Source organism: Protopterus annectens, chromosome 7.part0 (assembly GCF_019279795.1).
Source record: "Protopterus annectens isolate FY-2018-M chromosome 7.part0, PAN1.0, whole genome shotgun sequence".
Lineage (NCBI taxonomy): Eukaryota > Metazoa > Chordata > Ceratodontiformes > Protopteridae > Protopterus > Protopterus annectens.
The window spans coordinates 269,868,533-269,895,168 of NC_056739.1; the positions used below are offsets into that span (position 1 = coordinate 269,868,533).

Below are 26,636 nucleotides of genomic sequence, written 5' to 3' on the forward strand. Positions count from 1 at the left end.
GATCAAAACAGACAAACACCACTTGTGTGTGATATATCAACAAGCAGGGAGGGACTCACTCCTACCCTCTGTGCAGGCTGTCCATGACCCTTTGGCACACAGCCTCTGCCATGCAACTCCACCTGTTAGCACAATTCCTGCCACGTTCTCTAAACTCTCTGGCAGACCACTTAAGCAGAAATCTTCTGGACCCACACGAGTGGCAGCTAGACAAAAGAACCCTCACCCTAATAACTCGGAAATGGGGCTCCCTGAAGGTCGACCTCTTTGCCTCCCACACCAACCATCAGCCCAGTAAGTTCTGCACCAGGGAGCATCACTGCATGGCTTGAGAAGTGGATGCCCTATCCTTCCCCTGGGTCAGACTCTCAGTCTATGCATTTCCTCCACTACCTCTCATCACCAGGGTTCTGTTCAAAATAAGGGAGGAAAACCAAGGACAATTCCTATTGCTCCAGACTGGCCTCATCAGCACTGGTACCCACTGCTGTGCAGCCTGTCCCCACTGCCACAATGACATCTCACTCAGGCTCCAACCCTCCTGACCCAGAGGGAAGGAGAATTCATGCATCCCCAATTGCAGACCCTCAATCTGGCAGTCTGGCTTATTCCCTGACCACCAATCAATCTGCCAGCCTCAGTAAACAAGATCTAGATGTTATACGTGAGGCCAAATGCCCTAGCACTAGAAAGTCTTACGCTGACAAATGGAAAAGGTTTTGCACCTGGATTTAGGCTAAGGGAGCCGATACGGCACAGCCCTCCCTACCTTTCATCCTGGATTACCTAGCTGACCTGCTTCCCAGTCGTTTCTCATTTTCGTCTATTAAGATTCATGCCTCTGCTATCTCTGCTCATTTCCACACTGAGCAGCCCCTTTTCTCACACCCTCTGATCAAACAATTCCTAAGAGGGGCTAGCAACTTGAGGCCACCCAGAAGAGCACCTTCCCCAGCTTGGGACCTTAACTTTGTGTTGGAAAAGCTCACCCTGCCCCCCTTTGAACCAGCATCTTCAGCAGAGTTGAAATTTCTCTCCTGGAAGACAGCTTTTCTTCTGGCTATCACTTCAGCCAAAAGAGTCTCCAAGCTACAAGCACCCATGACTGTGGAGCCCTTCATCATCTTCACTGCTGACAGGGTTTCCCTCAGGACTAACCCATCCTTCATCCCTAAAGTGGTGTCCAGTGTGGCTCTCAACCAATCCATTCATTTGCCCACCTTTTTCCCTAACCCACAAAACAAAGGGGAAAGGATCTTGCACTCTCTAGATGTGCACAGACAGCTCAGATTCTATCTATACAGGACTAAATCATTCAGAAAGTCTGATCAATTTCTGGGCCAAAAGGCAAAGCCATCTCCAAACAAACAATTTCCAAATGGATAGCACACTGCATCCATTTCTGTTAACAAGCAACATGGAAAATCTCCCCCTAAGGGGATCAGGATTCACACCACCAGAGCAGCCTCCACCTCTGCAGCTTTCCAAAGAGGAGTCCCCACCAGGGACATCCTGGAGGCTGCCACCTGGACATCTGTTCTCACTTTCACCAAGCATTACCACCTGCCTATCTTCTCCAAATCCAGGGCAGGTTTTGCCACTGCAGTTTTGCAGGGCATCTTAGCCAGCCCCTAGTCTCCTTGACTGCCTCCACCCTTTTCCTCAGCTTTGGGAATCAACCCAAATGTCATGACTGCAACAGTGAAACACGAATAACATAGTACAGTTGTGTACACTTACATAAATGTAGATGTTCGAGTGTATTCAGTGTTGCAGTCCTGATTTCCCTCCCTCAATCCCCCTCTTCTTTCTCTCTCCCCTTGCAAGAGACATTTTGATATTTATTTTCTACTGGTGCGTTTCTTCCTCCATATCCTGGCTCCCACTTGGGGGATCCTGATAGGGCAAGAAAAACTGATGTAATGGTGTCGGCTGCCTTACTTTATACTACTGACAACCTGACGTCAGTCCTGAAGCGACAGCAACTGACGCAGAAATACTAACCCTCTGGTATTTGGGCCGGCCACGGGCTACCCTAGCAGGGATAACCCAAATGTGATGACTGCAACAATGAATACACTCAAACATCTACATTTATGGTAAGTGTACACAACTGTACTTTCTCTTCTTGTCTGCAGAGTCTTCTCTTTTCTTTCATTTCCAGAAAATACTACTGTATTATCCATGTCTCTATATGGTGTATTTATATTTGCCCTTGTGGCCTAGGCTATGACAGAAAAGTGAAAAAGACCATTTCCCTTACCGAGTTAACAGGCAAAAAAAAAAGAATTAAAAATCAATCCTGTACTTATTTCTGGATAAGCTGATAAAAGTATTCCTGTGAAGCTTTATTTGACTGATGGTGGTGCAATAAGCAATGTGACAGTATTTCAGACAAATGAGGGAATTAGAGTTACTTAACAGAGTAGTCTGTCGATGGTAATTTCCTTAGAGTTCAGCAGTTGTAGACTACTTCCCTCACGTATTTTGCTGTTTTGTGTGTAGTTATGAATACTAGGATAGGGTCCTCTTTAAACCAGCATCAGGGGTGTGGTGATAAGAAGCTTGGTATCTGATATGGGTAACTTAAGCTCAGATTTTCTAACTCTAAATCAAACACTTAGAATGCAATATTCTGTTCTGTTTTGGTAACAAGACTTTATGTAGATTATGGTTATATGACAAAGCTTTCAGATATATGTAAATTAGTTGCTGAATTCTGCCCAAGTTACAAGCCTCATAAGTCACTTTCACCAACCATTTGGTGAAAGACATTGTAGCAGAGAAACCTGTGTTACAAAATGCAGACGATACTGATGGCAGGTGTCTTCCATCGTTTAGTAAGCACATGCAGGGGAACGTGTTTAGGGCCCATGCCTTCACTCCTTTTTTATCAGTTTGATTCCGTCTTGTTGGGGCATGAAACATAAAATGAGTAGCAAAGACATAATTGAATGAATCTGTATTAATTAGTTACTCAGTACCCTATTATGATAAAATTAATAGTGTTTTTAATCATCCAGCATTGATGATATGAGTTTTGCATTTAAACTGTAAAGTGTAAGAGAGTTCTTACAAAGCTGCTGCAGGTCATGTTGTGACTCTTTCTACCCAATGCCTGTGTTATCTGGACTGTGTACTTAAAAAGATGGACTTGCTATATTTCGCAGTGGCATGTTAAATCAGTCATTGGTAATTTCCTCAGAAACTGATTGAGGAGGTTAATGTGTAAAATGTACTGAATATAAAATAACAGTGTTCTAAGCTCTTCTGTTTAGGTCAGAACCTAAATGTTATTTTTGATTAGAGCTGCAAGGTTTCCAAAAAAGTAGGTTCAATCAGCAAATGTGACTTTTTTACTTTTGTGCATAAATGTCAAGACAATTGTTGCATTAACAGACCTTCCCTTAAGACTCAAGTTTGACAACCAGCGCCTGAGTAATTAATAGCCTGACCTACCGACCTGCCTTCAGGACTCAAGTTTGATGACCAGTGCCTGACTGATTTGATTGATTCAAAGACTGCCTTGGTCAAGCAGAGCTGTGCAGCAATGAATATAGGGTCCCTCAATGCAGTTAGCAAGTTTAAACCAAATCTGCCCCATGGCTTTCAAAAGAAACCAAACATAAAATCCATCTCAGAAATAAATACTGGGCCAAATGGAGAATGACTAAAAGTTCTGTAGACCAACAAAATTTCAGACATCTAAGAAATGACACTAAGAAAGCTACACTCTGATAAAAGAAACCACTACCTACAATTTCAGCAGGCTAACCATAATAACCCACAAAAATTCTGGGCAAGCATTAACCAATTACTACATCCAGGTCAATCCATTACACCAAACCCCAAAACATAGACCAGGAAAATCCCATGCATACTGCCAATGCCTTCAATACCTTTTTCACTGATGCTATCCAAACACTAGCCAGTCACCTAATAACTTCACTCTACCTTCCTATAACACAACTCCACCCCCTCCATTTCTCTTCCAACCAGTCCCAACAACACATATTCTTACCCTTATCCATAAACTGAAAACATGCTGTCCTTCAGTAGACCAACTACCTGCTAAATATCTACAGAAATCAGCCAAGGCTATTGCCTACCCCATTTCCATTCTGATCAATAGAACTGTTAGTGAAGGTCACATCCCTAGCATCTGGAAAGTCTCCCATATTATTCCCCTTCATAAAGGTGGAAACTCCAGTGAATTCTTCAACTACCGTACCATAGCCCTTCTTTCTCCTTTGGCAAAGATCATGGAGAAATGCATCCACAGGCAATTGCAAGACCACCTAATCCAAAATAACTTACTTTCCAGCTGTCAACATGGTTTCAGACCTTCCCACAGCACTACCACTGCCCTCCTTTCCTTTACTGATTGTATTAACAAAAAACAAAACTTTAATATGCTTCCCTCTGCACTATTTATTGATCTGTCCAAAGCATTCGATATGGTAAATTACCAAATTCTCATAAATATCCTCTAATCCCTGTCATTAGATGCACTCACTGTAAAATGGTTCCAGTCCTACTTGGATAAAAGACAACAGGCTGTACTTTGGCATAACACTCTTATCTACCCACCTACCAGTTAACCTCGGTGTCCCTCAGGGGTCCATATTAGGACCTCTCCTTTTCTCCATATTTATCAACAACCTTCATCTAGCAATCCCCCAAGCTACATGCATACAGTACACAGATGACTCCACACTTATATGTTCAGCCACATCCACTTCTGAACTTTATTCCCTTACCCAAAAAGTATTTAACACAATTGAACAATGGTTCACACAGCGTTGCCCTCTCTTGAACCCCCAAAAAACTAAACTCCTCCTTTTCAATCCTACTCATAAGTCCTTCCCTATAGATTTTTCAGTTACATCCACTAATGGTACCATTATATCACCATACCCAACTACTTGGTATCACCATTGACAACAACCTTAACTTTAACATCCACGTCAACAATACTTTAAAAACTGTCAACAAAAAACTTGGCTCTCTCTACAGGATTAAACCCTTCCTTTCAACTACAGCCAGAATAACTATTGCACACTCATCTAATCTCTACACTCCTCTATGCCTCATCCATTTTCACTAATCTATCTAAGAATAACCTCAACAAAATGGAACTCTCCTACAATAATATAGCCAGATTTGCTATAGGCAACCCATTTAGAACCCACCATTGCTTTAATTTAAAGCAGCTACAATGGCTGGAACTACAGAATCTGCTTAAATACCATCAACTAATCATTGCCCATAAGACTCTTTATCAACCTTCCAATACTCCTATTCTATCTACCATCATCACCCCCTATAATAATCTGAAGTCCTTACGTTCATCTCAGAAACTTCTAGTAAACACATCTAAATCTAACAACAGGGCTGGGGAGTCTCTCTTCTCTAATACTGTGGGAAGATTCTGGAATCTCCTACCCAGCGACCTTTCCTCACTTTTTTCTATATCACTCTTCAAAAACAGACTGAAACTTTTCCTCAAAACACACTGGTTATGCCCCTGTACTAAACCTGACTAGTTATCTGTTCTATCCAAAATATGCTCTGCCTACCCTATTCTTCTCATTAATTGTTCTATCTACCTTATTAACAACAATTACCATTTCCCTCTACATTTCATAATTTCCATCCCTGTGGATACTTATTATTGGGAAAACTCTATCAATATAATTTTACATTAAACTGCCTCTTTTTTTATTATGTATTTTACCTAAATGTTGTATTGTACCTGCATTTTACACTGTTATGATTTCTGTCCTCACTGAATATTTCTGTGTTAACCAGAAATGTCCATTGTATATATATATATATGACTGATGTTGTTATATGTTATTTGCTGTGTTTTATTTTTTTATCATGGAGCTTATCTCCCTGGGCCTCTACTGAAAATAGACATATATCCAGTTAGACCAGCCTGGTCAACAACTGTAAAATAAATAAAATAAAAATAAACTGCTTTTAGCTGTAATTCTATGTGTTGTCTCATCCTTCCGTCTGTATTGTGGTTTACCATTTATCCCAAGAGCCAAGACAAGAACTTATTACAACATGGCATACCAGGATATATATTAGCTTGCTTCTCATTACTATCTTTTATACATTGTAGCTGTAACAATGCTTTCTAATTATTCAAGTGACCTAGAGTCAGTTCTCTAACCAGGCAGCTGTGTCTAGTGAGTTATATTTGAACACAGAAGTAAAAAATGCATGTGGTAATCAGAGTTAGCTACTCCTAGATACTAGGAATGAGACAGAGGCTTTTTATAAAAGTATAGGTGATAAAACCTTGAACTGTACAGTAAGCTCAGTCACTTCCTCATCTGCTTACATGTGCCACTTCAGACCGGATTAATCAACAATAACGTCTACTTATCTAGGCAAAGAGTCTTGGCTCCATGAATAATACACTTAGCAAAACCAGTACTGAACACTTATTTCACTCATTTTATGTGTTGTGTATGTAATGTAACTGCAGTTTGTTCTGTACAGTGTTACTATTAAAATCAAAATTTCTACAATAGGGTTGAAAGGATGGCCTAATGGTTAAGGTGTTTGCCTTACAAACACAAAGTGCAGGGTTTGAGTCTCACAAGGGATAATTGGCTAGGCTTAAAATGGCTCGCAAGAGCAGTTAGCTTAGTACTAATCTATGAACCTATGAACCTATAAAAAAATCATTGTCATCATTATTAAGGATCCCAACATTTCATTGGCAGCTTCTTTTTTGTTAGGCATATTGCAGACACTAAACAGAGTAGCAAACTGTGTAGTCACGTGCATCTTCATGCACTTTCACATAATGGTGGGTGATAAAATGTCAATACTAAGCATTTTGATGGCTGCTTTATTACGCACCTGTTTAAACCTTTTCAGGAACAGAATACATTTTGTTGAATGAAGCTCTGCTTAACAGATCGCAAACATGTTGTAGAAGGCTATGTGTGCAGTAACAGCAGTGGCTGCAAATAGTAACAAATAGCATTGTTGACAGAATAAGAAGTAAAGATTTTAACCAGTCCCATGCCACCCATGGATTCTTGACTCTGACACAAAACCCTCAGGTTTAATTAGCAGACCCAGTCTCTGTGCAGCTGTATGGGGAGGTTGTGGAAAGGAACAAAATTTTGCCAGTTTGCCTCACTTGAGGGAGGAATAGCCAGCAGGACCTGCAGTGGAGAACTTGCTTCATTGCTGCTGTATAATATGGGGAAATGTAACAAGAATTCATCTGCTGACATAGATCTGCATCAATGATATTGCATATTAGGAGGGGTACAAGGCAAAGGGTAAGTCATACAGAAAAAGTCTGAATTGCTCAAGGATTATTACAGTTGGCCTCAGCCTCTCTGTCATCATGTCTAGCAGTGTGGCCTTGGCCAACCAGTGGGAGGCTGAGTGATACAGATTGTGAGGAGAGGCTAGATTATCTCAGCAGGGGAAAGGAAAACTACAACGTGAAAATATAGCAGCAGTAGATTGTAGTACAGTTTCTCCACATCACGTTTAAGATGGAATTATATATTTGCTAAAATCAAGGATTATTCCTAACTTGACTGTAGTATATAGATCTGCATAGATATGAATTTTTTACATAAAGGTAGTCCAGCAAATCCACATGCTATAAAAATGTGTATCATACATTTATGTGTTTTAATTTGAATATTACCAGCACATTAGGTTTATAGGTGTGTATTAGTCTAACGACCACTGGATCCTTTATAAGCATAGCTGTGCATCCCAGTTCTCTTGACAAGTTCTGGTACAGCTTGGGAGATGAAATATTTACAAGCAGGGTCCTGGGAGATGAACCATTTACAAGCTGTCTGCTTCCATTATAGATATAGGTGCCAAACTAGGGATGAATTGATGATTCCCCACCTTGTTGCACTTAAATTGAGTTAGGGAGGAACACAGCTTCACATGGTTGGTGAGTCTCTTCCAGAGAAGGGCTAGTCTCTGGGAAACATACCTTTCATGCTAGTGTGGCCTGTTTATATCACAGGCAAAGTTTAAGTCATTAGAACAGGTAATTCTGGTGCTGCTTGTTTTGTGGATATGCAAAATGTCTATCAGAATGGGGTCCAACAATGTCTTGTTTGCAAGGCATAGGTTTCCCCCTAAACGGCCTATAGGAGACAGAATACAGGGATAGGACTTTGAAGCAGTCTGAATAAGACATGTTATTTACACCTTTTATTCTTTTAGTGAAGAAACCCTGTGGACATCCCATTTGTTGGGTGTGCCTGGTTAGGAGAACGCCAAAGGGGGCTTTTTCTCAACGATAAGTCTGATGGGTGCCAATTGTAGTATAACATTGGCCTGCTTGGACCGAGATACAATATGCTTGTTTATACATTGCACAACATAGAATGTTTTTCACTAGTCTAGACATGTGATGGAATAGGAGCTGAATGCAAAAAATGCATTGAAGGATCTTAGGCTAAGTACTGCAGAACGTTTGCATTTAAATGTGACAGTGAAGGTTTTTAATGCTTTATTAGAGTCACCAAACCAAAAGTCCATTTTAAATTGAAATGAGGAGGGGGTTTGCTGACTGAAATAACATCAGCTTTCAGGAAGCATGAGACATGAGGGTATAAGAGTAGAAGACAAAGTAAAGGGAGCAGAAGGGAATTGATGCGTGAATGGTGATGTTTTACTGTCAAAAAGTTAGAGAACATCAAAATGTTGCATGTTGCAGTGGTTCTGAAAGGTGTAGGTGTTTCAGGTATAATAGAAATGAGGGAAACAGTATATAGATACTGGGATGTTGTAACACTCAAATTGGGGATGTACAAAGGAAGCACAATTCATGGTGGAGTGGTAGTACACATTTGGGATGTGATAAAAAGTTCCTATACAAAAAACCTATTGTGAAAAAAAAGGAAGGGATGATTGTCATACAGACCTTGAGGATGAAATGAGAAACAGAGTGTTACTTGTGGGAATTTACAATATACCGACCCTCGGGTGCAGGAAATGATGATGATGAGATCAGAAGTAGAATTAGTTGATTGGCAAAGGCAAAGAGAATCGTATCCATAAGGGCTTAGTCTTCCTGCAGCAAACTGGGAAATGCCCATATTTTTGACTGAGTGAATGGGACATAGTAGAGGATGTACTGGAGTCCAGTACTGGTCTTAAGCAGAGATTGAAGTTCCCAGCCAGAAAAGGAAGTATACTTGAACTAGTCCCAACTAATGCAGTAGATTTAACAGCAATTGCAGTGCAAGCACTGAACAATGCCATTCCATGCTTTACCATCTCCTGAGTACTACCAGGATGTTTCACAATAGCAGTAATAAGGGATTACAGATGTGCAGACTTTAAACTTTTGTGGAGTATACTGTTAAACATTATAGAAAAGTAAGAGAGACCAAGGACATTGGGGGAGCTGTGGAACAACGGAGGAAGTGAATGAAACTGTGTATCAAGAGAAAGCTTGGGAAGAAGAGTCAAAGGTAATATCACTGAAAAAAAAAGTCCTGTGGACAGATGAAAAGTGAGAAACACAATGAGAAAAAGGCCTACAGGCGTGCCAAAACAATACAGTAATATTTGTCTGACCAGCCAATGTAGCCCTAAGGAAAGGAGTTAGCTTGAGGTATGAGAGATATGCAAAATTCATGAATTGCCAAGATGTTGCTGTAGGGAAGTTGAAGTGAAATTTAAAAAGTTTCATAGATTGACAACATTTACTGAATGAATTTTCACTTCTGCTGTTTAGACAGGAACTAAGAAGGAAGACTGCAGGCATCATATTAAGTCAAACACATGAAGAAAATGCATGTATGGGGTAGTGTCTAGCAGACAACCAGGAAAAAGAATTCAAGAATCTTTGAGGAAGTAAGGCAAAATGTTAGTATGAATGAATTAAGCAATAACCCCTGACTGGGTGTGGGCAATGGTGGTTTACCCACAGTTAGTGTGGCTTGATCAGAAAGATGACTCATAAAAAAAACTGCCGTAGGTAAATCTAGCATTACCCACAGTCAAGAGTTATTGTTATTACAAAATTGCATTATTTAAGAAATTCGTTAGCTGTATTAAATAATGTCTTTGTATAATGGTGCTGTAATGTTTCAACATGTTCTCCCTCCTTTTCTGATGTCCTGTTTCTTCTTTCTGTTTTTTTTTTATTGCTATTCATAGTGCAAGAAACCTGGACAAAGCCCAGTACAATGGGGACAGGGTAAGGGAGCAAAGATACAAAAGTAGGGACAGACTGTGATGCTTTTATAAACTTATAAACTTAGAAAGTTACTGGAAAGAGAGGTTTTGTGTTAGCATGTATTTTCTGAAGGATGTGAAGCCTAAACCTCAATTGTCTGGCATAATTTAATGACTTCCATCCGCAGTCACTTGCCAGAAAACATTTTTTGTTAATGAGGAAAAGACCTAAACTGTGAGTCAAAAATCTGGGCATTATTGTGAAGATCCAGACAGTTAAGAGGTACAAGAGTCTGCTGAAATTTAAGGAGGGAGAGCACAGAAATAGAAGGAAAATTGGGTACATTTCTGTTACTTTACTTTTGCAGAATGTACCCAATTCTTCTTGTATTTTGCAGTTCCCAATGTAGCAAATTACAGTAGAAAAGTCTGACTGTTCAGTGGTACTTTAGTTGCTTGACTTTTTCTGTTGGTATGTGCTCGATTTACAGCAGACACACTGGTTGAGTTGTCCAATCAGCATGCATGTCTTTGAACGTCAAAGAGCTGTTATTGTATGATGTTCGTTAAACCGTTAGCAGAACTGCTTTGTAAACAACATTATGCCAGAAGACTGAAGTGGGACTAGGAAGGACCCAAATAATTGTAGACCTGTCAGTATAATTTCTTTTATATAGAAGATGATTGCTAAAATTCTTTGTAGCACACTGGTGGAGCTCCAGAACATTAATTCTCTGAATGGTGACACAGCCCATGAATACACTCAGAGGTCTTGTCAGTGTATCTTAATTCACTCTTGTGACTGTATCACCACAGAGATGAACAAGAAGAATCTTCTTGAAATGATGTATCTGAAGCTGTGCAGGGCCTAGTGGTTGGTTGTGTCCCAGAATGGTGGGGTGGATTGGAAACTGGCATACTGATTAGAAGCAAATAGTGGTTGTTGTTGGAAAATGGACAGGAGAAAAGTTTGTAAGCAGTAGAGTGATACAGGGTCACTGCAAGCACATTCTTGTTATAGTAGGTACAGTGGATATAAAACGTTTACACACCCCTGTTAAAATGCCAGGTTTTTGTGATATAAAAAAATGAGACCACTATAAATCATTTCAAAACTTTTTCCACCTTTAATGTGACCTATAACCTGTAAAATTCAATTGAAAAACAAATAAATCTGTTACGGGAAAAATATAAAAAAAATAAAAAACGTACAATACGCTGGTTGCATAACTGTGCACACCTTTAAACTAATACTTTGTTGTGTGTGCACACCCTTAAACTAATACTTTGTTGAAGCACCTTTTGATTTAATTATAGCATTCAGTCTTCCTGGGTAGGAGTTATTGACTTGGCAGTATTTGCCCACTCTTCCTTGCAAAAATGCTCCAAATCTGTCAGATTGCGAGGGCATCTGTTGTGCACAGTTCTCTTCAGGTCACCCCACAGAGTTAGGTCTGGGCTCTGGGTGGGCCATTCCAAAACTTTAATTTTCTTCTGGTAAAGCCATTCTTCTGTTGATTTGGATGTATGCTTGTTGTCATTGTTGTGTTGAAAGGTGAAATTCCTCTTCATCTTCAGCTTTCTAGCAGATGCCTGAAGGTTTTGGGCCAAAAGTGACTGGTATTTGGAACTGTTCATAATTCCCTCCATCTTGATTAAAGCCCCAGTTCCAGCTGAGGAAAAGCAACCAAAAGCATGATACTGCCACCACCATCCTTCACCGTGGGGAAGGTGTTCTTTTGGTGATGCAAAGTGTTGTTTTTGTGCCAAACATACCTTTTGGAATTGTGGCCAAAAAGTTCAACCTTGGTCTCATCAAACCCTAACACATTTTCCCACATGCCTTTGGGAGACTTGATGTATTGCTTTGCAAATTTTAGCCGGGCCTGCATGTTTTTCTGTGTAAGAAAAGGTTTCTGTCTTGCAACCCTACCCCATAGTCCAGACATATGGAGAATATGGGAGATTGTTGTCACCATGTAGTGCACAATCAGTACTTGCCAGAAATTCCTGCAGCTCCTTCAGTGTTGCTGTAGGTCTGTTGGCAGCCTCCCTGTCCAGGTTTTGTCTTGTCTTTTCATCAGTTTTGGATGTCCAGTTCTTTGCAGCATCACTGTTGTCCCATATTTTCTCCACTTTTTGATGATTGTCTTCACTGTGTTCCTTGATATGTCCAATGCTGTGGGAATTTTTTTGTACCCTTCTCCTGACTGACACCTTTCAACAATGAGATCCCCTTTGATGCTTTGTAAGCTCTCTGTGAACCATAGCTTTTGCTGTGGCAGGCAACTGAGTAAATGTCAGGGAAATCCTACAAGGACAACTGAACTTTATTTGGGGTTAATCAGAGTCTCTTTAATTGATGGCAGGTGTGTACCCAAGAAGACTGAATGTTGTAATTAAATCAAAAGGTGCTTCAACAAAGTATTAGTTTAAGGGTGTGCACACTTGTGCAACCAGCATATTCAACGTTTTTCATTTTTTATATTTTTTCCCCTAACAGATTTGTTTGTTTTTCAATTGAATTGTGCAGGTTATAGGTCACATTAAAGGTGGGAAAAGGTTTGAAATGATTATTGTGGTCTCATTTTTTATATCACAAAAACCTGGCATTTTAACGGGTGTGTAAACTTTTTATATCCACTGTAAATGTCAAATATTACTTTGTATTTGAAAGACAAAGAGCATTTTGTTTGCTGATGATATACATTTTGTTGCATTAACCACAAATGGTGAGTGGTGGACTCCAGACAGACCTGTGGTTGCAGGCATAATGTACAGATAGGGATTTAATGTAAAAGAGTACAAGGCAGTGCTGTTTGAGGAAAGTAAGTATAGGAAAAGAATTGCGTTGTCTGGGTTATCTTAAGCAGAACAGTTGAGGAAGTATTGAAAGCAATTGTCCCTGTTAGGCTGAATCATGCTGTGCAACATAAAAGTAAGTGATGAAGACTCCTAACATGGCAGGCAGCAAAGTCCAGGGAGTGGACTTCAGAGGTGTTATGTTCACAGTATCACTGTACAGGGTGTTAGTACTAGATCTGGCATACTGCGTATAGTTCTCGAAGATATACAAAGAGAGGTTTAGTGCAGAGTTATCAGTACTGCAAACAGTGAAACATGGCCATCATAGGACCAAGGAATTAGAAAGCTTAGTATGTGGACTTTGTATGGTAGATGTGAAAACAGAATTTGATTTGGACGTATTTGAATGTTGAGTGATATGCAGGAGAAATGGTGAATGTAAATACTGCTATGTGCTTTTGCAGTTGTACAGATTAATTCCACTCTTCACAGCTGTTCTCATCCGTGTTTATATTTTAACAAACACAGAATCTGTTTTCTTGCATTGTTTTATGTACAGGCAGCAGTTGTTTGTAGTGTGACGCCCCTGCACTAGCCCAGTAATCAAGGAGCCTTAATCCTCACCACTGGCAACAGCAGGAGACGTACACAATGGGAGGATGACAAGTACACACACAGTAAAACGCAATTTCCCTTAAGAGCACACAGAGATCATATTCAGTTTGGGGCTTGTTTCTCCCTGTTTCTCCAGATCCCCAGTAAGACTCCCCACTGGCACGGCTATAGAGTGGAGACCTTTGCCAGGGTTCCAAGCCAAGTCCTCCAACACTCTCTCTGTCCATCCAGTGCTTCCTGTCCATGCCCAAATACCTCACACATACACATCTGGGGAAGGCTGGCACAGGTTTACTAGCTATGCCCCCTTCTGCCCAGTCTGTAAGGTAGTTATCACTGCCATCAGAACAACTACTTGTCAGGTACTATAAGGCCCTTACAAAGGGTGTCCAGTCCTACTGTGTAATGTTACTACTAATCCAAATGGTAGGCTGACCAAGAACAAGGCTGTTGAGGAGTGGCCTATACAGTATCACCAAATACATATGCAAGTACGCTAAGAGGTTAAATATGCATCACAAATATCAGCCACACAGATAGATAGGTTTAAATATATTTAATAATAAATAATAAAAGAACAAGACAATACTCAGTAAGTCACCGCAGTAACTTCAGAGTTCAAAATCACAAGAAATATTTTAAAACATTTCAGGACAGTCACAAATCAATACAGAAAACATCTAAACTAATCTTTACTATATTCCTATCTATATCTAAAAGAGATACTATGCCCTAAATCTTACGTGTACAGCATGGCAAGTGCAGATGATGATGATGATGAGTGGATGTTTCCAGGTCAAGGACAAAATAGAAAATGCCCTCTGAGAGAGTTCTTCAATTAATTACTGCTGGGCTAACTTGCCTTTTTGTCACTTGACTTAAGTTTCCAAGCTAAACAAAAACTAACAGAATTTAACATCTATGTGTTAAAAATACATATCTCTCAGAAGTTTGCAGATCTTGAAAGTCGTAAAACAATAAAACACTTACAAAACAATGCAGAAGGCACCCTAGTTGTAGACATCCTGTTTCCTTGCTACACTGAAACTAACTTTTATAACACAGTTGTAAAACAATTTAATTTCAACTTATTTTCTTGAAGTTTTACAAGTTAATCTATGTTCCAGCAGAGTATGTTGTGGTTACATTCTTGAAGATCAGTACTGTACAAACCCTGTTTAGCACATACATCTGTATAAATCGTATCAATATTCACAAATGACATAGAATTATTTACAAAATTCCAGATAGCTGGGCTGGCAGTTTCACATGTAGAGTAAATAAACATGATGTCCATTTAATTTTATTCTTAGTGATAGTCAATCTAAGAGTTTTTATTTTCAATTTACATACTGTAATAATCTCCTGTTATTGCTCTTTGGTTTTAAATTTCTTGTGTTCTGTTGTACTTCACTTTATTTTTAATGTTCTTGGACCATTAGTGCACTTACCTGATTATCAAAGTATAAATAAACAAGTAGGTGAAGGGAACTTGAGTATCAGTGGGATGGGAATGTTTGGACTTGAAACGGTACTACTTCAGAGACAGGTTAGTAGGGTTCTGAAATCTCAGTGGATCAAACCTGGGAAAAGGATGGAACAGGGATGGTAGCAGCTGCATGAGTGCTACTTGCAACATTGGTGGAGTAGTACAGCACTGGTGGTCTTCTGTTTGTATCTTCATAAATGCTTACAATAAGATATTTTGTACAGAATGTATAGACAAAGTTCTCCTGCCGACCATGTGTCCTGTCTCCATGACCTGACTGCCACCTTCAGTGTAACAAAAGGTAAACACAGCCCAGCTGTACATGGGCTTTCAGCAGGGTATTTTGCCTAAGACCCAAACATTCTGCCTGCTGTGGTAAGTGTTGCATGATTTGGTTATTGGCTGGTTGCAGTGTGGTATCACTTGCTTTCACTGACAAAGCTTCTTCTCAGTTAGTCTTGTTCAGTCTCACCCTCTTAAGCAGGTGGCTCCCACTCTGACTCTGGTCTCCAAAGTGGATTCAGCAATGGGGATTGCATGGCTAAGAAACGTCCTTCAACTTTCCCCTCAGAAGGCATGAACAGGCAGTGCGCCTTCATTTACCTCACTTTTTGGCTGGCTCTTTCAGTGCCCAAGATGCTAATCCAACCAGGTCACCTGGGTCATATTCAGGACTCCTTCACTCTGCACCACAAATATGGCAATAATTGTTAATATACATGCATATTAGTAGTGTCACTTATTATGCTGTCCATCAAATTAACATGTATGTGGCCCCTTAGCTCCATATACACCTTGTGTTGTCTTTCTTAGGGTGATTGCAGATTGTAGGTTTTAAGTCCCCAGGAGAAGAAAATATATCCTGTTTGTCATTTTAAGTAATGCATGTAGCATGCTGGGAGTAGTCTAGGATATAGGCATCATTTGCAGCATAAACACAATGTTATATTGCTAATGTACCACAGAAGCCATACTCCTTTTACAAATGTGCCACTGTTCTATGTGGCACAAATTGTTGGCTGAGCAGTTCTGTTACTGTTTCGCCACTTAAAGTGAATGCATTGTCTAAATAAACTCTCTCTCTCTCTCTCTCTCTCTCTCTCTCTCTCTATATATATAGTGAAAACTGATGCAATAAATTAATGTCTCATTTTTATGACTTAAATACTTAATATCTGGTTGTGTTTCCTTCATTTTAGAGTTGAAGATGATTTTGAGAAACTCTTGAAGCTGGGGTCTAGTGCTAAACCAAAGCCAAAGCTGCCACCTAAACCACTACTTCCCAAGAAACCAGCAGAAGTATCTAAAAGGAGTACTACGGTTTCAGCTGTAGACACCCCAAAACAGAATGTAGAAGCAATGAATGAAATGGATATCCTCACGTACATTCAGCAAAATGAATCTACAACTAGCAACTCACTTGACCTCTTTTCTTGAAAAAAACACTGCTGTGCACATTAATGAAGTGCTGATAAACCAGTGCATATGGGAAGTACTGTCTTAATTTACTGATAAAAAAATTACATACTTGACCAATATATGAAAATTCATGTCTTAAGTGTGAAACTAGTTCTGTTTTGCAGTTTGTGAGGGCTGCTTCATGTCCGAGACAGTAATTAAGATTTTGATAAGACTGATTTCTCTTACTTCATAGCTGCCATGAGAAATCACCATGACAAAGAGTCCCTCACTAATGCAAGATCAAGACCAGCAGACTGATCCATTGCATCAATAATAGAGCCAAAGATTATGCATTTAACCTCAGGGTGAACAGCTGTTGGACTTTTGGCATGCAATGTAATGTGCTCACACTGTATCACTACTAGTTTGTTGTGAAGACATCTAATTTAGATCTGGTCATTGTTTAGGGTGACCTTTACATTGGGGAATTACTCTGATGCAGCCTTTAGTGCTGCATTGAATATTAGGGATTTTTGCATATAGACTGCTTGTTGTGATGCAACCTGCACTTCACCTCTGGGGTTTTGATCAGGAAAATGGCCCTTTGCAAGTAACAAAAAAGTGCATTAAAGTACTGCATAGTTAGTATTCTGACACTTTCAACACTTAACTATTTTAGCTTTCTGGGGCATTGATTCTGCTCACTTTGAATTTATTGCCATTTTTACAACTGCAGTAATACCAAATCCCTTTTAGGGTGCTCTTGAAATAAAGCTGTACAGTTAGAGCTTTCTGGATAGATTAATTAAAAATAGTAAGACACTGTGATATCACTTTGATTATGTTATGATGTGCTACATTCTGATTTCCTGGCACTAAAAATCCATTCATTGCATGACTTACAGTCTGTGTTAAAGTACTTCACTGTAATTACTTTTATTACTAAGGACTGAGCTTAATTTCGTAGACACTAAAAATGATAGTGGAACTCTTGGAATTATTTCTTCCAAGATTACCACTGATGACAGCCATTTATTCCTGGTGAGTCCTGCTTGCTTTAGAAAAAGAATACCTCTCAACATTCCAGATTTTCACAAAATGTCCAGATTCTTGCCTCATGTATGGACTGTAGCTCAAAAATGTTGCTGTCTTCTGGCATATGATTGTAGATTGAAGTCACTAAATAATAACGTACATTTGAGTTTCAGATTTCATACCCTTCAGAAAATGTATGCTAGTGCAAAATCCATTATTCTAGCAACTTTCTAAGTTTATAAGAGCAACATCTTAAATTTGTTTGTGATTTTGGGTCTTTGTCCCATTAATATTTTTGGCTTTGTCCAGATTTCTTGATCTCTGAGGTTGTAAGGTATAAATCTGATTCATAAATAGAAAACATTATTTAAGAAAACATTGTATTAAAACAATAATCCTGCTGTAGTACATATGGACTTGTATTCAAAAGTGATGCTGATATATTATACTAGTTTTTAGATATAGGCAGGATATTGTGCCAGTGCTAACACCTTAATCACTTAGAAGATAATGCAGCATAATCTAGCACCATTGTACCAAGGCTAAGGTCCTGTATGTAAAATAAATATATACGTAACATAAAAAATAAATATATGAGTAACATAAATATAAGTTCAAGGAATCATTATTGTTGGGCAAGAGATTCTGCCAGTTAGTGTTCTCATAATAGCATGGCTGGAGTGGTGCTCCCATGCTGTCATTTTAGTCATAATAAACAATAATTACTTCATAATATCAGTGTCACTGAGCCTTTATACTTTGACTTGGCACATTACTAGCATGAAGTTGGTTTAAAGGGACAAATGCAGTGTTTATCATTAGAAGTTGTTGTTTCCCTTTTAGGTTAAAAATTGAAGTTCAGTGAAATGCCTGATGTCATCAGGAACCCAATTCATCTCCTTTATTTAAAAGGGGTACGTATTTTCTGCTTTGAAAGCCCAGAGCTTGCAATAACAGTTTTACCTTCAAAACAAAACTTCCCAGATACACTGCCAACTGTATACTTAGGTTCATAGGTTCATACTAGGCTATCTGCCCAAGGGCATTTATAAGCCTAGCCCATAGTTATGTGGCTTTCGCACCCCTTTAGTTTGAATAAAAACTCAGGTGTGTTGTGCTGCATTTTAACCAGAACAACCAATTTCTTTATCTGGTTGCAGAATTTTAGTGTGTCTAGTAGTTTAAAAAAGTATAATTTACTTTTGCAGCTATAGAAGAACACAGGTGGGACTCTCTCAATAAATTTTGTATTGCTTTTGCCTTTTGCAACAGCTCTTTTGAGGATCTGAATCTTTTAAAAGAGTTATAACATATGAAGCATTTTTAAGTTGAAGTGTTAGATGACGTAAAACTTCAGTCATTGGCATTTACCTTAAAAGATTGCGAATACCAGTAAAACACACCTGATGGCAAAAATAATTGCTGGTGTTCAGAGAGATCCTCTCTGCAAATGCTAACTGTCCAACATTGGTTGGTTAGTTAGCACATCAGAGAGAATCTCCCATTCAGATACATGGTTAAGGTGCACAGAGAAAACCACATGTGTGGCTCATTACCATGTCTATGAATTGAACACTGTACTGTCAGTACTAACTGTGCTAGCTTAGCAGACAAGTTCTCTGGATTGTTCCTCTGTTCCACATTGAACATTGTTGGCTCTGCTACACACGTTTTGATTGGATTGTGTATTGAAGTTACATTCTATCAGCATCACAATGTGCAAACCGATCAACTAACTGCTCTCGATGCAAAGGAAGCCAATGACAAACTCCGCATTTCAGCCAGACGTGTGCCAGTAATATTTTTTGTGCCACTGCAAATGCCATAAAAAAGGCCTTGCAAGAGCACAGGAAGATCACCTTTAGCCAGTGTGAGGGGGGGGATATTCTTTGCACTGGTGGTTGGATTATTCATAGAGTGGAGGATTCATCTTTGGCTGAATTCAGAATCTGATTAGAAAGCAGGAGCAGCACGCATACAGCAACTGAAGGAACAGGCAATGCTGAATGGGAGTCAAAGCTTGCAGCACAATAGGGACAGAAACCAGACATCCTAAGAAGCAACCATATCAAAAGGCTGAGATTTGCTTTTTGTGAGCTGCCTTACTTTGGTTGGGAAGGAACTGACCTGGTGTGCTGTTATTGGGCTGCTGACTGAAGTTGCTTCTTGGGGCTATACTACTGAAATCTTATCCTAACCTTGGATTATTTGTTCCTGATGCCTGAATTTTGTTGTGGACTGTGCTGCAGCTACTTTGTTTCATATATTGGACAGAGCTAAGTAGCTAAATATGTATATTGTATTATTCACACAGGAGTAGGGTTTGCAATGTTTTTTTATTTCTTCATGTTTTTCCTTTATTTGTATATTGACTTATTCCAAGTTTTTGACTCCTTCCCAACCAAGACTGATTTTTGGAGAAAAGGTGTTAAATTAGGACCTTGTTGCAGAAAATGTTTAATTCACATACTCTTATTCTGTCAATATCTCGGGTTAATAATAGTTTAAGTATCTCTGTCCCTGATTATTTCTGGATTTGTCCCTGATTTTTTGAGAGCTACAACACTGTATAGTACAGGCAGGAGCAGGGCTTGCAAAAGTCAGTATCTGACATTCGTGTATTGACTGGTGCCTGCTTTTGACTCCAGAATGTTAGCTCTGTCCATTTTACTTCCTCCTACAACTGGTGATTTTTGGAGAAAATATGGTGAATTATACCCTTGTCATTTTAGATTATGTTTATTAATTCAGTATCTGATTCGATCAGAGTATCAAATTAATAGTAATCTTTTATGTGTATTGACTAGACCATGCTTTGACTCCAGTTTTAGCTCTGTCCCTTTTACCTCCTCCTAAAACTATCAATTTTTGGAGAAGAGGTGGTAAATTATAACCTTGTTTCAGAACATTTTTATTAATTCAGTCTTGTATTCCATCAGTGTCTCAAGTTAATAGTTAAATTTAAGTGTCTCTATGTCCATTCCCTGATTCATTTAGAGCTATGTTGGTGCCTTTTGTAGAAAAGATTGAGCATGTCCTTTAACAATGTCAAAGTTATAGACGACTTCTACATTAGAAAATGTTTATTAATTTACATTCTCATTATGTCAGTGCCTCAAGCTAGTAGTTGAAATGTTTTGTATCTTTGATTAATTCTGGATTTCTCCATCATTCTGCTCTGGTTTATCCTTGATTTTTGGGAGAAGATGTGGAAGGAGTTGGAAAGACTGGTTCTAAAGAGCATATATATTTTTTATTTTAAAAGTTGTGTATTTTAATTGTAGTTAATTACTGTTGAACTGCGATATACTCGGCAGGAAATAGCTAATCGATGGTTTTTGCAGATTTTATTTATTGGCATTTCATTACCGGGGAAGTCTGAGTATGAGTGTTGTGGATGATGGTTTTAACTTTGCGCTAGATGCAGTTTCTTTTAAAATGTATACTGATCAGTAATGCTATTCAAGTGCCATGTTTATTGTGTAGCAAATGGAAGTTGATATTTATATTCCAGTTACTTTTTAAGGGTATTAGAGTGCAGTAAGAAATTGTACTCCAGTGTCAGTTTGGCAGACTAGTGGTTCATTCTTAACTTTGTACATGAATTGTGGGCTTTTCAGTAAGGGGAGATGTGAGTAGCTTCATACAATTTTGTGAAAAAAAATGTAGGTTGAGGCAAACCTGCTACTAAGACTTTAAATGAATTAGTCTTCTCACAACTACTAATTTAATGACCATGAAATGTAGATTGCAGGAAAATGTGCTCAGTAGCTACAATGCAATTAGTAGTGGCTCATGTTAAGTACTGTTTAGCTAATGTATTTTGATGCAAAACCTGTTTATTTTATTTTATTTTACATTTATTTTTTGTTTTTGTGTCACTCTTGCCTAAACAAAACTTATCATTTGCAGTAGTCTGACTTATCATATCGCACTACCTAAAGAACCTGCACAGCTGAATTTCACTGCAGTTGGCAAGACGTACACAAGCAACAAATAAAAGTTAAATCCATGTAAGTCAATATGCAAATAACTTAATTTGTTAAGTCTAGTTTGCATTGCTTTGTAGTGTTGAATCTGCTGGAAGGATATCCCCACCCCACACTCATACGCCTTTTTACTGCTGAAGGTGAAGCTACATTAACACTTCAGCATATTTCACTCTTATCAGTGTAATGTATCCCTGGAAAGACATTGAAAAGCCCATAAATATAAAATTAGATGCTGTGACTCTAGACAAGTATTTAGAGTTCAGACACTTTGTCTTTTGTATCCATGAACATTCTTCCTCACTGATTGTTTATGGTGGTATACCATCTGGGGGGTTCTTCCCGCTCTGTTCGCTCCGCTCCCCTGCCCTTCCCCCATATCCCACCCTCCCACAGCACCTCTACTCTTATCCTAAGCAAACCACTTCCCCTCATTCCTATAATCCAATTACATGCAACCCAACCTTGTCTACACCCACGTTTCATGCACAACTTACTTTCTTTATTTAGCCAAACCTATCTGCTCTCCCTTATATCCACCTCCTTGAACTCACATGCCCACTACTATACTTTTTAGCATCTTACTCTACTCTACCATCACAATACAATCACCCCTTCAAACTATTTTAAATTAACTCCATGCTTACTACCTTCTCATCTACTATACACACAAACTAGCATTGCACCATAATTTTACCACTGACCAATCACATCAACCCCACCCATCCTTATCACAAACTGCAAGGTAAAACACCTAACCACATTATCAAAGCCCACTCTGAAGTCAAAACATTCCAACCTTACATTCATCTGCGCACGTATAACATGATAATATTTATTTACACCTGTACTACATTCAAACACACAAATTCCAATTTTACTATTTTTAAACCCACTATCACAGTTGACATGCTCCTCCTAGCTTCCCTAGGCTCTTTACTCTTAATTCTCTACCTCACTACAGCTATATCTTTGCATACCCCCACACCCCAATACACATCAACAATATCCTCCAACGCTCTCCCCAATAAACAACACAGCTTCTCACATATCTCCTCCCAGCTTTTCTTCTATACCCTCCCATTCTATTCAAGCCACAAACTGGCCTCCTCACCTCTTATGAAACCACACTTGGCACCGGTACTCTCACCTAGGAACTTCCCATGGAAAGCATTCTTCATTACCTATCTACTCAAATGTGGAGACATACATCCTAACCCTGGCCCACCAACTAATCCTAACCACAAGAGTAACCCCAAAGATTTAAACATACTTACACTTAGAAGTTAATGTAATAAAGTAGCCCCACTGCATGCCTGGATTGATCAAAATAAACCTGACATACTAGCCCGTACTGAAACATGGCTACATGCCAGTGTAAAAGACTCAGAAATAATGCCGCCAAACTTTGCAATAATCAGAAGAGATCTAAAAAAAAAAAAGGGGGGGGGGTAACACTTCTTTATCCCTCTATACTCAACATCACAACCTATACCAGTAATATATCCATCTTTTCCAATGCTGAAGTACTAATCCCCTTTTTGAACCTTAATATATCAAAAATAATTTCCATAATAGTAATATATATCCCAACAGGTAACAATATATCAGTGATGGAAAATATTTTATCCTGGACATCCCAAACAATAAACTTTGAAACAATAATCTTATGAGATGTAAATATAGATGGGCAAAACCATAGCTTCCGACTCCCCCACAAATAGTATAAATCTGTATGGTATTTCTCAGCTTATCAATGCTTCAACAAGATACAGCAAAGATCTTGCCTACCAATCCACCTTAGACTGGATTCTAGTATCCCACCCTGCTAATTACTCCTATTCTGGTACACTGCCTAGCTCCCTGAGCGATCATCTACCAGCTCCCTTAGAACAAACTCCCAACAACTAAGAGTACACACTATAAAATCAGTTAGGAACTCAATTAATTTTTGTCAGCATAAATTCAACAATCTCCTACAGGAAGTAGACTGGACACCCTTTAAACAACTACCCCTTAATGATGCTGTGCTATACTTTAATAACACCTTCCTTCACATGCTTAATACACCAGCTCCCATTCGTATGAAAAGAATCAAAAAGAGCTCTGCACCATGGCTGTCTAAGGAATGTAAACACCTGATGAAGCAAAGGGACCTAGCCTGGTCAACCTGGAAACAAAACAACAATGAACAAAATCATGTTAATTTCAAAACACTACGTAACAAAGTGACAAATCTAATCAACAGAGATAAGAAGTCATATTATTCCCAGCTTCAATTCCAGCATATATCAACCTCAGTAAATTTTGGCACTCCATATCTTCTCTACTTAACCCTGGAAGAAATGGAGAGCACACCCTATCACCTGATACTCCCCCATCACAAATAGCTGAAAACTTTAGCAAGCACTTCATAAAATCGGGTCTATACTACAACGTCGAACTAAAACAAGTTCCAATGTTGTCATATTGAACCCTAAAGTCCTAAAGTGGAAAATAGCGAAGCCACGGCACATCAACTTTTTCCCAGGAAAAGGAAATGGTGGGCCATTTTCGGGGCTTTGCTATTTCCTCCACAGTGTTGCAATCTCGGAGTTGGTATATTTAAGTAGGGGGGTATGGGGGGCACAGCCCCCTCAATTCATTTTAAGTTGTTTTTTTTTGTCACAGAGCAGCAATTTTTTTCCCTGGGAAAAAAATCGCTGTTCTGTGCTTTTGGTTTTGTTGGGTTTCGGACAGAAGGGTTCAATATTACAATGATCGAACTATTGTAAGTTTGACGTTGTGATATAGACCCCATAAAATCAATTTCAGGCATACTAACACCTCTATGCTGGACCCACCCACCCTTCAACCTATTCAGACACCGACCCCAGGCCATCAGCTACTTCTAACACTGTCATTACTAATCCCCATACTCAACAAAATGTCATACAAACCCCATTCTCATTTCAGGCCATACCCACTGACACCATTAAGAAACTGCTACAAAAACTAAAACCCTGCTCTACTTCAGCTGACGATCTCCCCACAAACTACCTCAAACTGGCTGCTAACTCAGTTGCCTTACCCAATCAGTATCCTTATAAATAGGTCTTTATCCAAATCAGAAGCATCTACCATATGGAAACAATCTCACTTCACGCTCATCCACAAAGGAAGCAACTCTTTTGATCCATCCAATTTCCGTCCTGTATCCATCTTGTCACCCATATCCAAAATTCTCAAGAGAGGTATCCATCGGCAAGTAATACAATATCTATTGCAAAGCAATGTTTTAACCAAAGCCAACATGGCGTCCGACCTAACCACAGCACAGCTACAGCCCTATTATCTTTTACAGACACCATGAACAAGGCCAGAGATGCAGGATGCTATACAGCCTCAGTATTCCTTGATCTCTCCAAGTCTTCGATACAGTGTTTCACCCCTTACTTTTGAACACACTGTCTAACTTAGGCTTCTCACATAACATAGTAAAATGGTTTCAGAGCTACCTCAAGGATCATAAACAAGCAGTGAAATGGTCCAACAAACTCTCACCCTTTCTCCACAACCCTACTGGTGTCCCCCAAGGCTCCATCCTAGTACCCCTACTCTTCAACATTTTCACAAACAACCTTCACACTGCCTCTCACCCTGGGACCCTCGTTCAATATGCTGATGATCCCACCATAATTTCCACTGCTCAATCACTACCAGAACTACTCTCAAAAACTCGACAGTCCTTTACAGCAGTTGAATCCTGGCTAAGAAATGCCCAACTCTTTCTTAATCCAAAGAAGACAAAACTAGTACTCTTTCATCCCCAAAACACCTCCCTTGTCACTGATCATTTCAACATCCTTGCATCTGATAACACTGCCATAGTAATAGTGCAGGAAACCAAACTTCTAGGTGTTATCATTGACAATAAACTTTCATTTGACGCATGTACAGCAAAATATAAAGAAAACCTCATCTAAAACTGAGACTCTTATATAGAAACAAACATTTTTTTTACTGCAGCAACCATAACTACCATTGCAAAAACATTTTTGCTTCCCTGTCTTCTGTATGGTGCCCCTATCTTAACTAACTTACAAAATCCTACCTTAAGCAAGTTGGAGCAGTGCTACAACAAAGTTGCAAAGTTTGACACGAACTCTAAATATCACACACACCACTGTAAACCACCCCTAGAATTAAACTGGTTTGAACTACCCAACCAACTTGCCTTTATTCAGCTATCCACCTTGCACAACCTTATTTTCAAGCTAGCCAATCTAGTCGCACTTTACACACCAAATTGATCCCTACGATCAGAAGACAAAAATCTCTTAGCTATCTCAAAACCCACAAGAAAACTTGGTCACCCTCTGTATTCATACTCTGTCTCTATACACTGGAATTCACTACCTCTAGCTACCAGGTTTATTCCTGGCCTAACCCATTTCAAAGCCATTTTAAAAAATCATCTCAAAAGTACATGGCTGTGCTCCTGCATAAAGCCTGCCTAATGCTCAGGTCTTCCTCTTTCTCTCATATTTCAATCCCTCACAGACTGCAAGATCCTAAAGCTCTTGTAACTCCTCCTCTGCTTCCATACTGTATCCTTAAGGTGCTGCTCAGGCTTTATTGCTTCTATTCTTCTTAACGCTGTCTCGCTATATGTCTGCATCACTAACTTTCTGGCTGCTATTTTACATCATGTCTGATGAGAGTGACTAATATTGTCTGTAATGTTTTAACTGTATAGAACTGTTTAGATGTGTAGTAAGATATTACAACATCTTGTAGCAGTTTGTTCTTTCAACTTATTTTTTGTATAGTATTTCTAATGTAATCTTTATTGTATTGGATTATACTGTATTAGTATTGTACTGTATGTGGAGCTTTTCTCCCCAGGCCTCTGCTGAAAACAGGTTCTGTAGACCCAGTCAGACCACCCCGGTAAACAAATGTCAAATAAATAAAATCTTGAAATTTATGAAGAAATTTTGACAGGATCAGGATGTTCTCAGAAAAATGACGTGTGCAGCGACAAAGGCAGCCTGCATAGCATGAGATATTCTGGGCCCTCATTATAAGAATGAAGCTGCTGCTAATTGCCAGAAATTGCCATT

General features: G+C 39.1%; 1 protein-coding gene across 1 annotated transcript in view; it reads left to right on the forward strand.

Moving 5' to 3' along the window:
- HS1BP3 (HCLS1 binding protein 3) overlaps positions 1–18,275 on the forward strand; it is a 1,094,679-nt gene extending 1,076,404 nt beyond the window's left edge. Inside the window, exon 8 of the mRNA XM_044076193.1 lies at positions 16,306–18,275. Within this exon, the coding sequence (XP_043932128.1) occupies positions 16,306–16,543 (238 nt within the window). The 3' untranslated portion in view covers positions 16,544–18,275. The remainder of the gene's footprint in view (positions 1–16,305) is intronic.
- Positions 18,276–26,636: the final 8,361 nt, after the last annotated feature.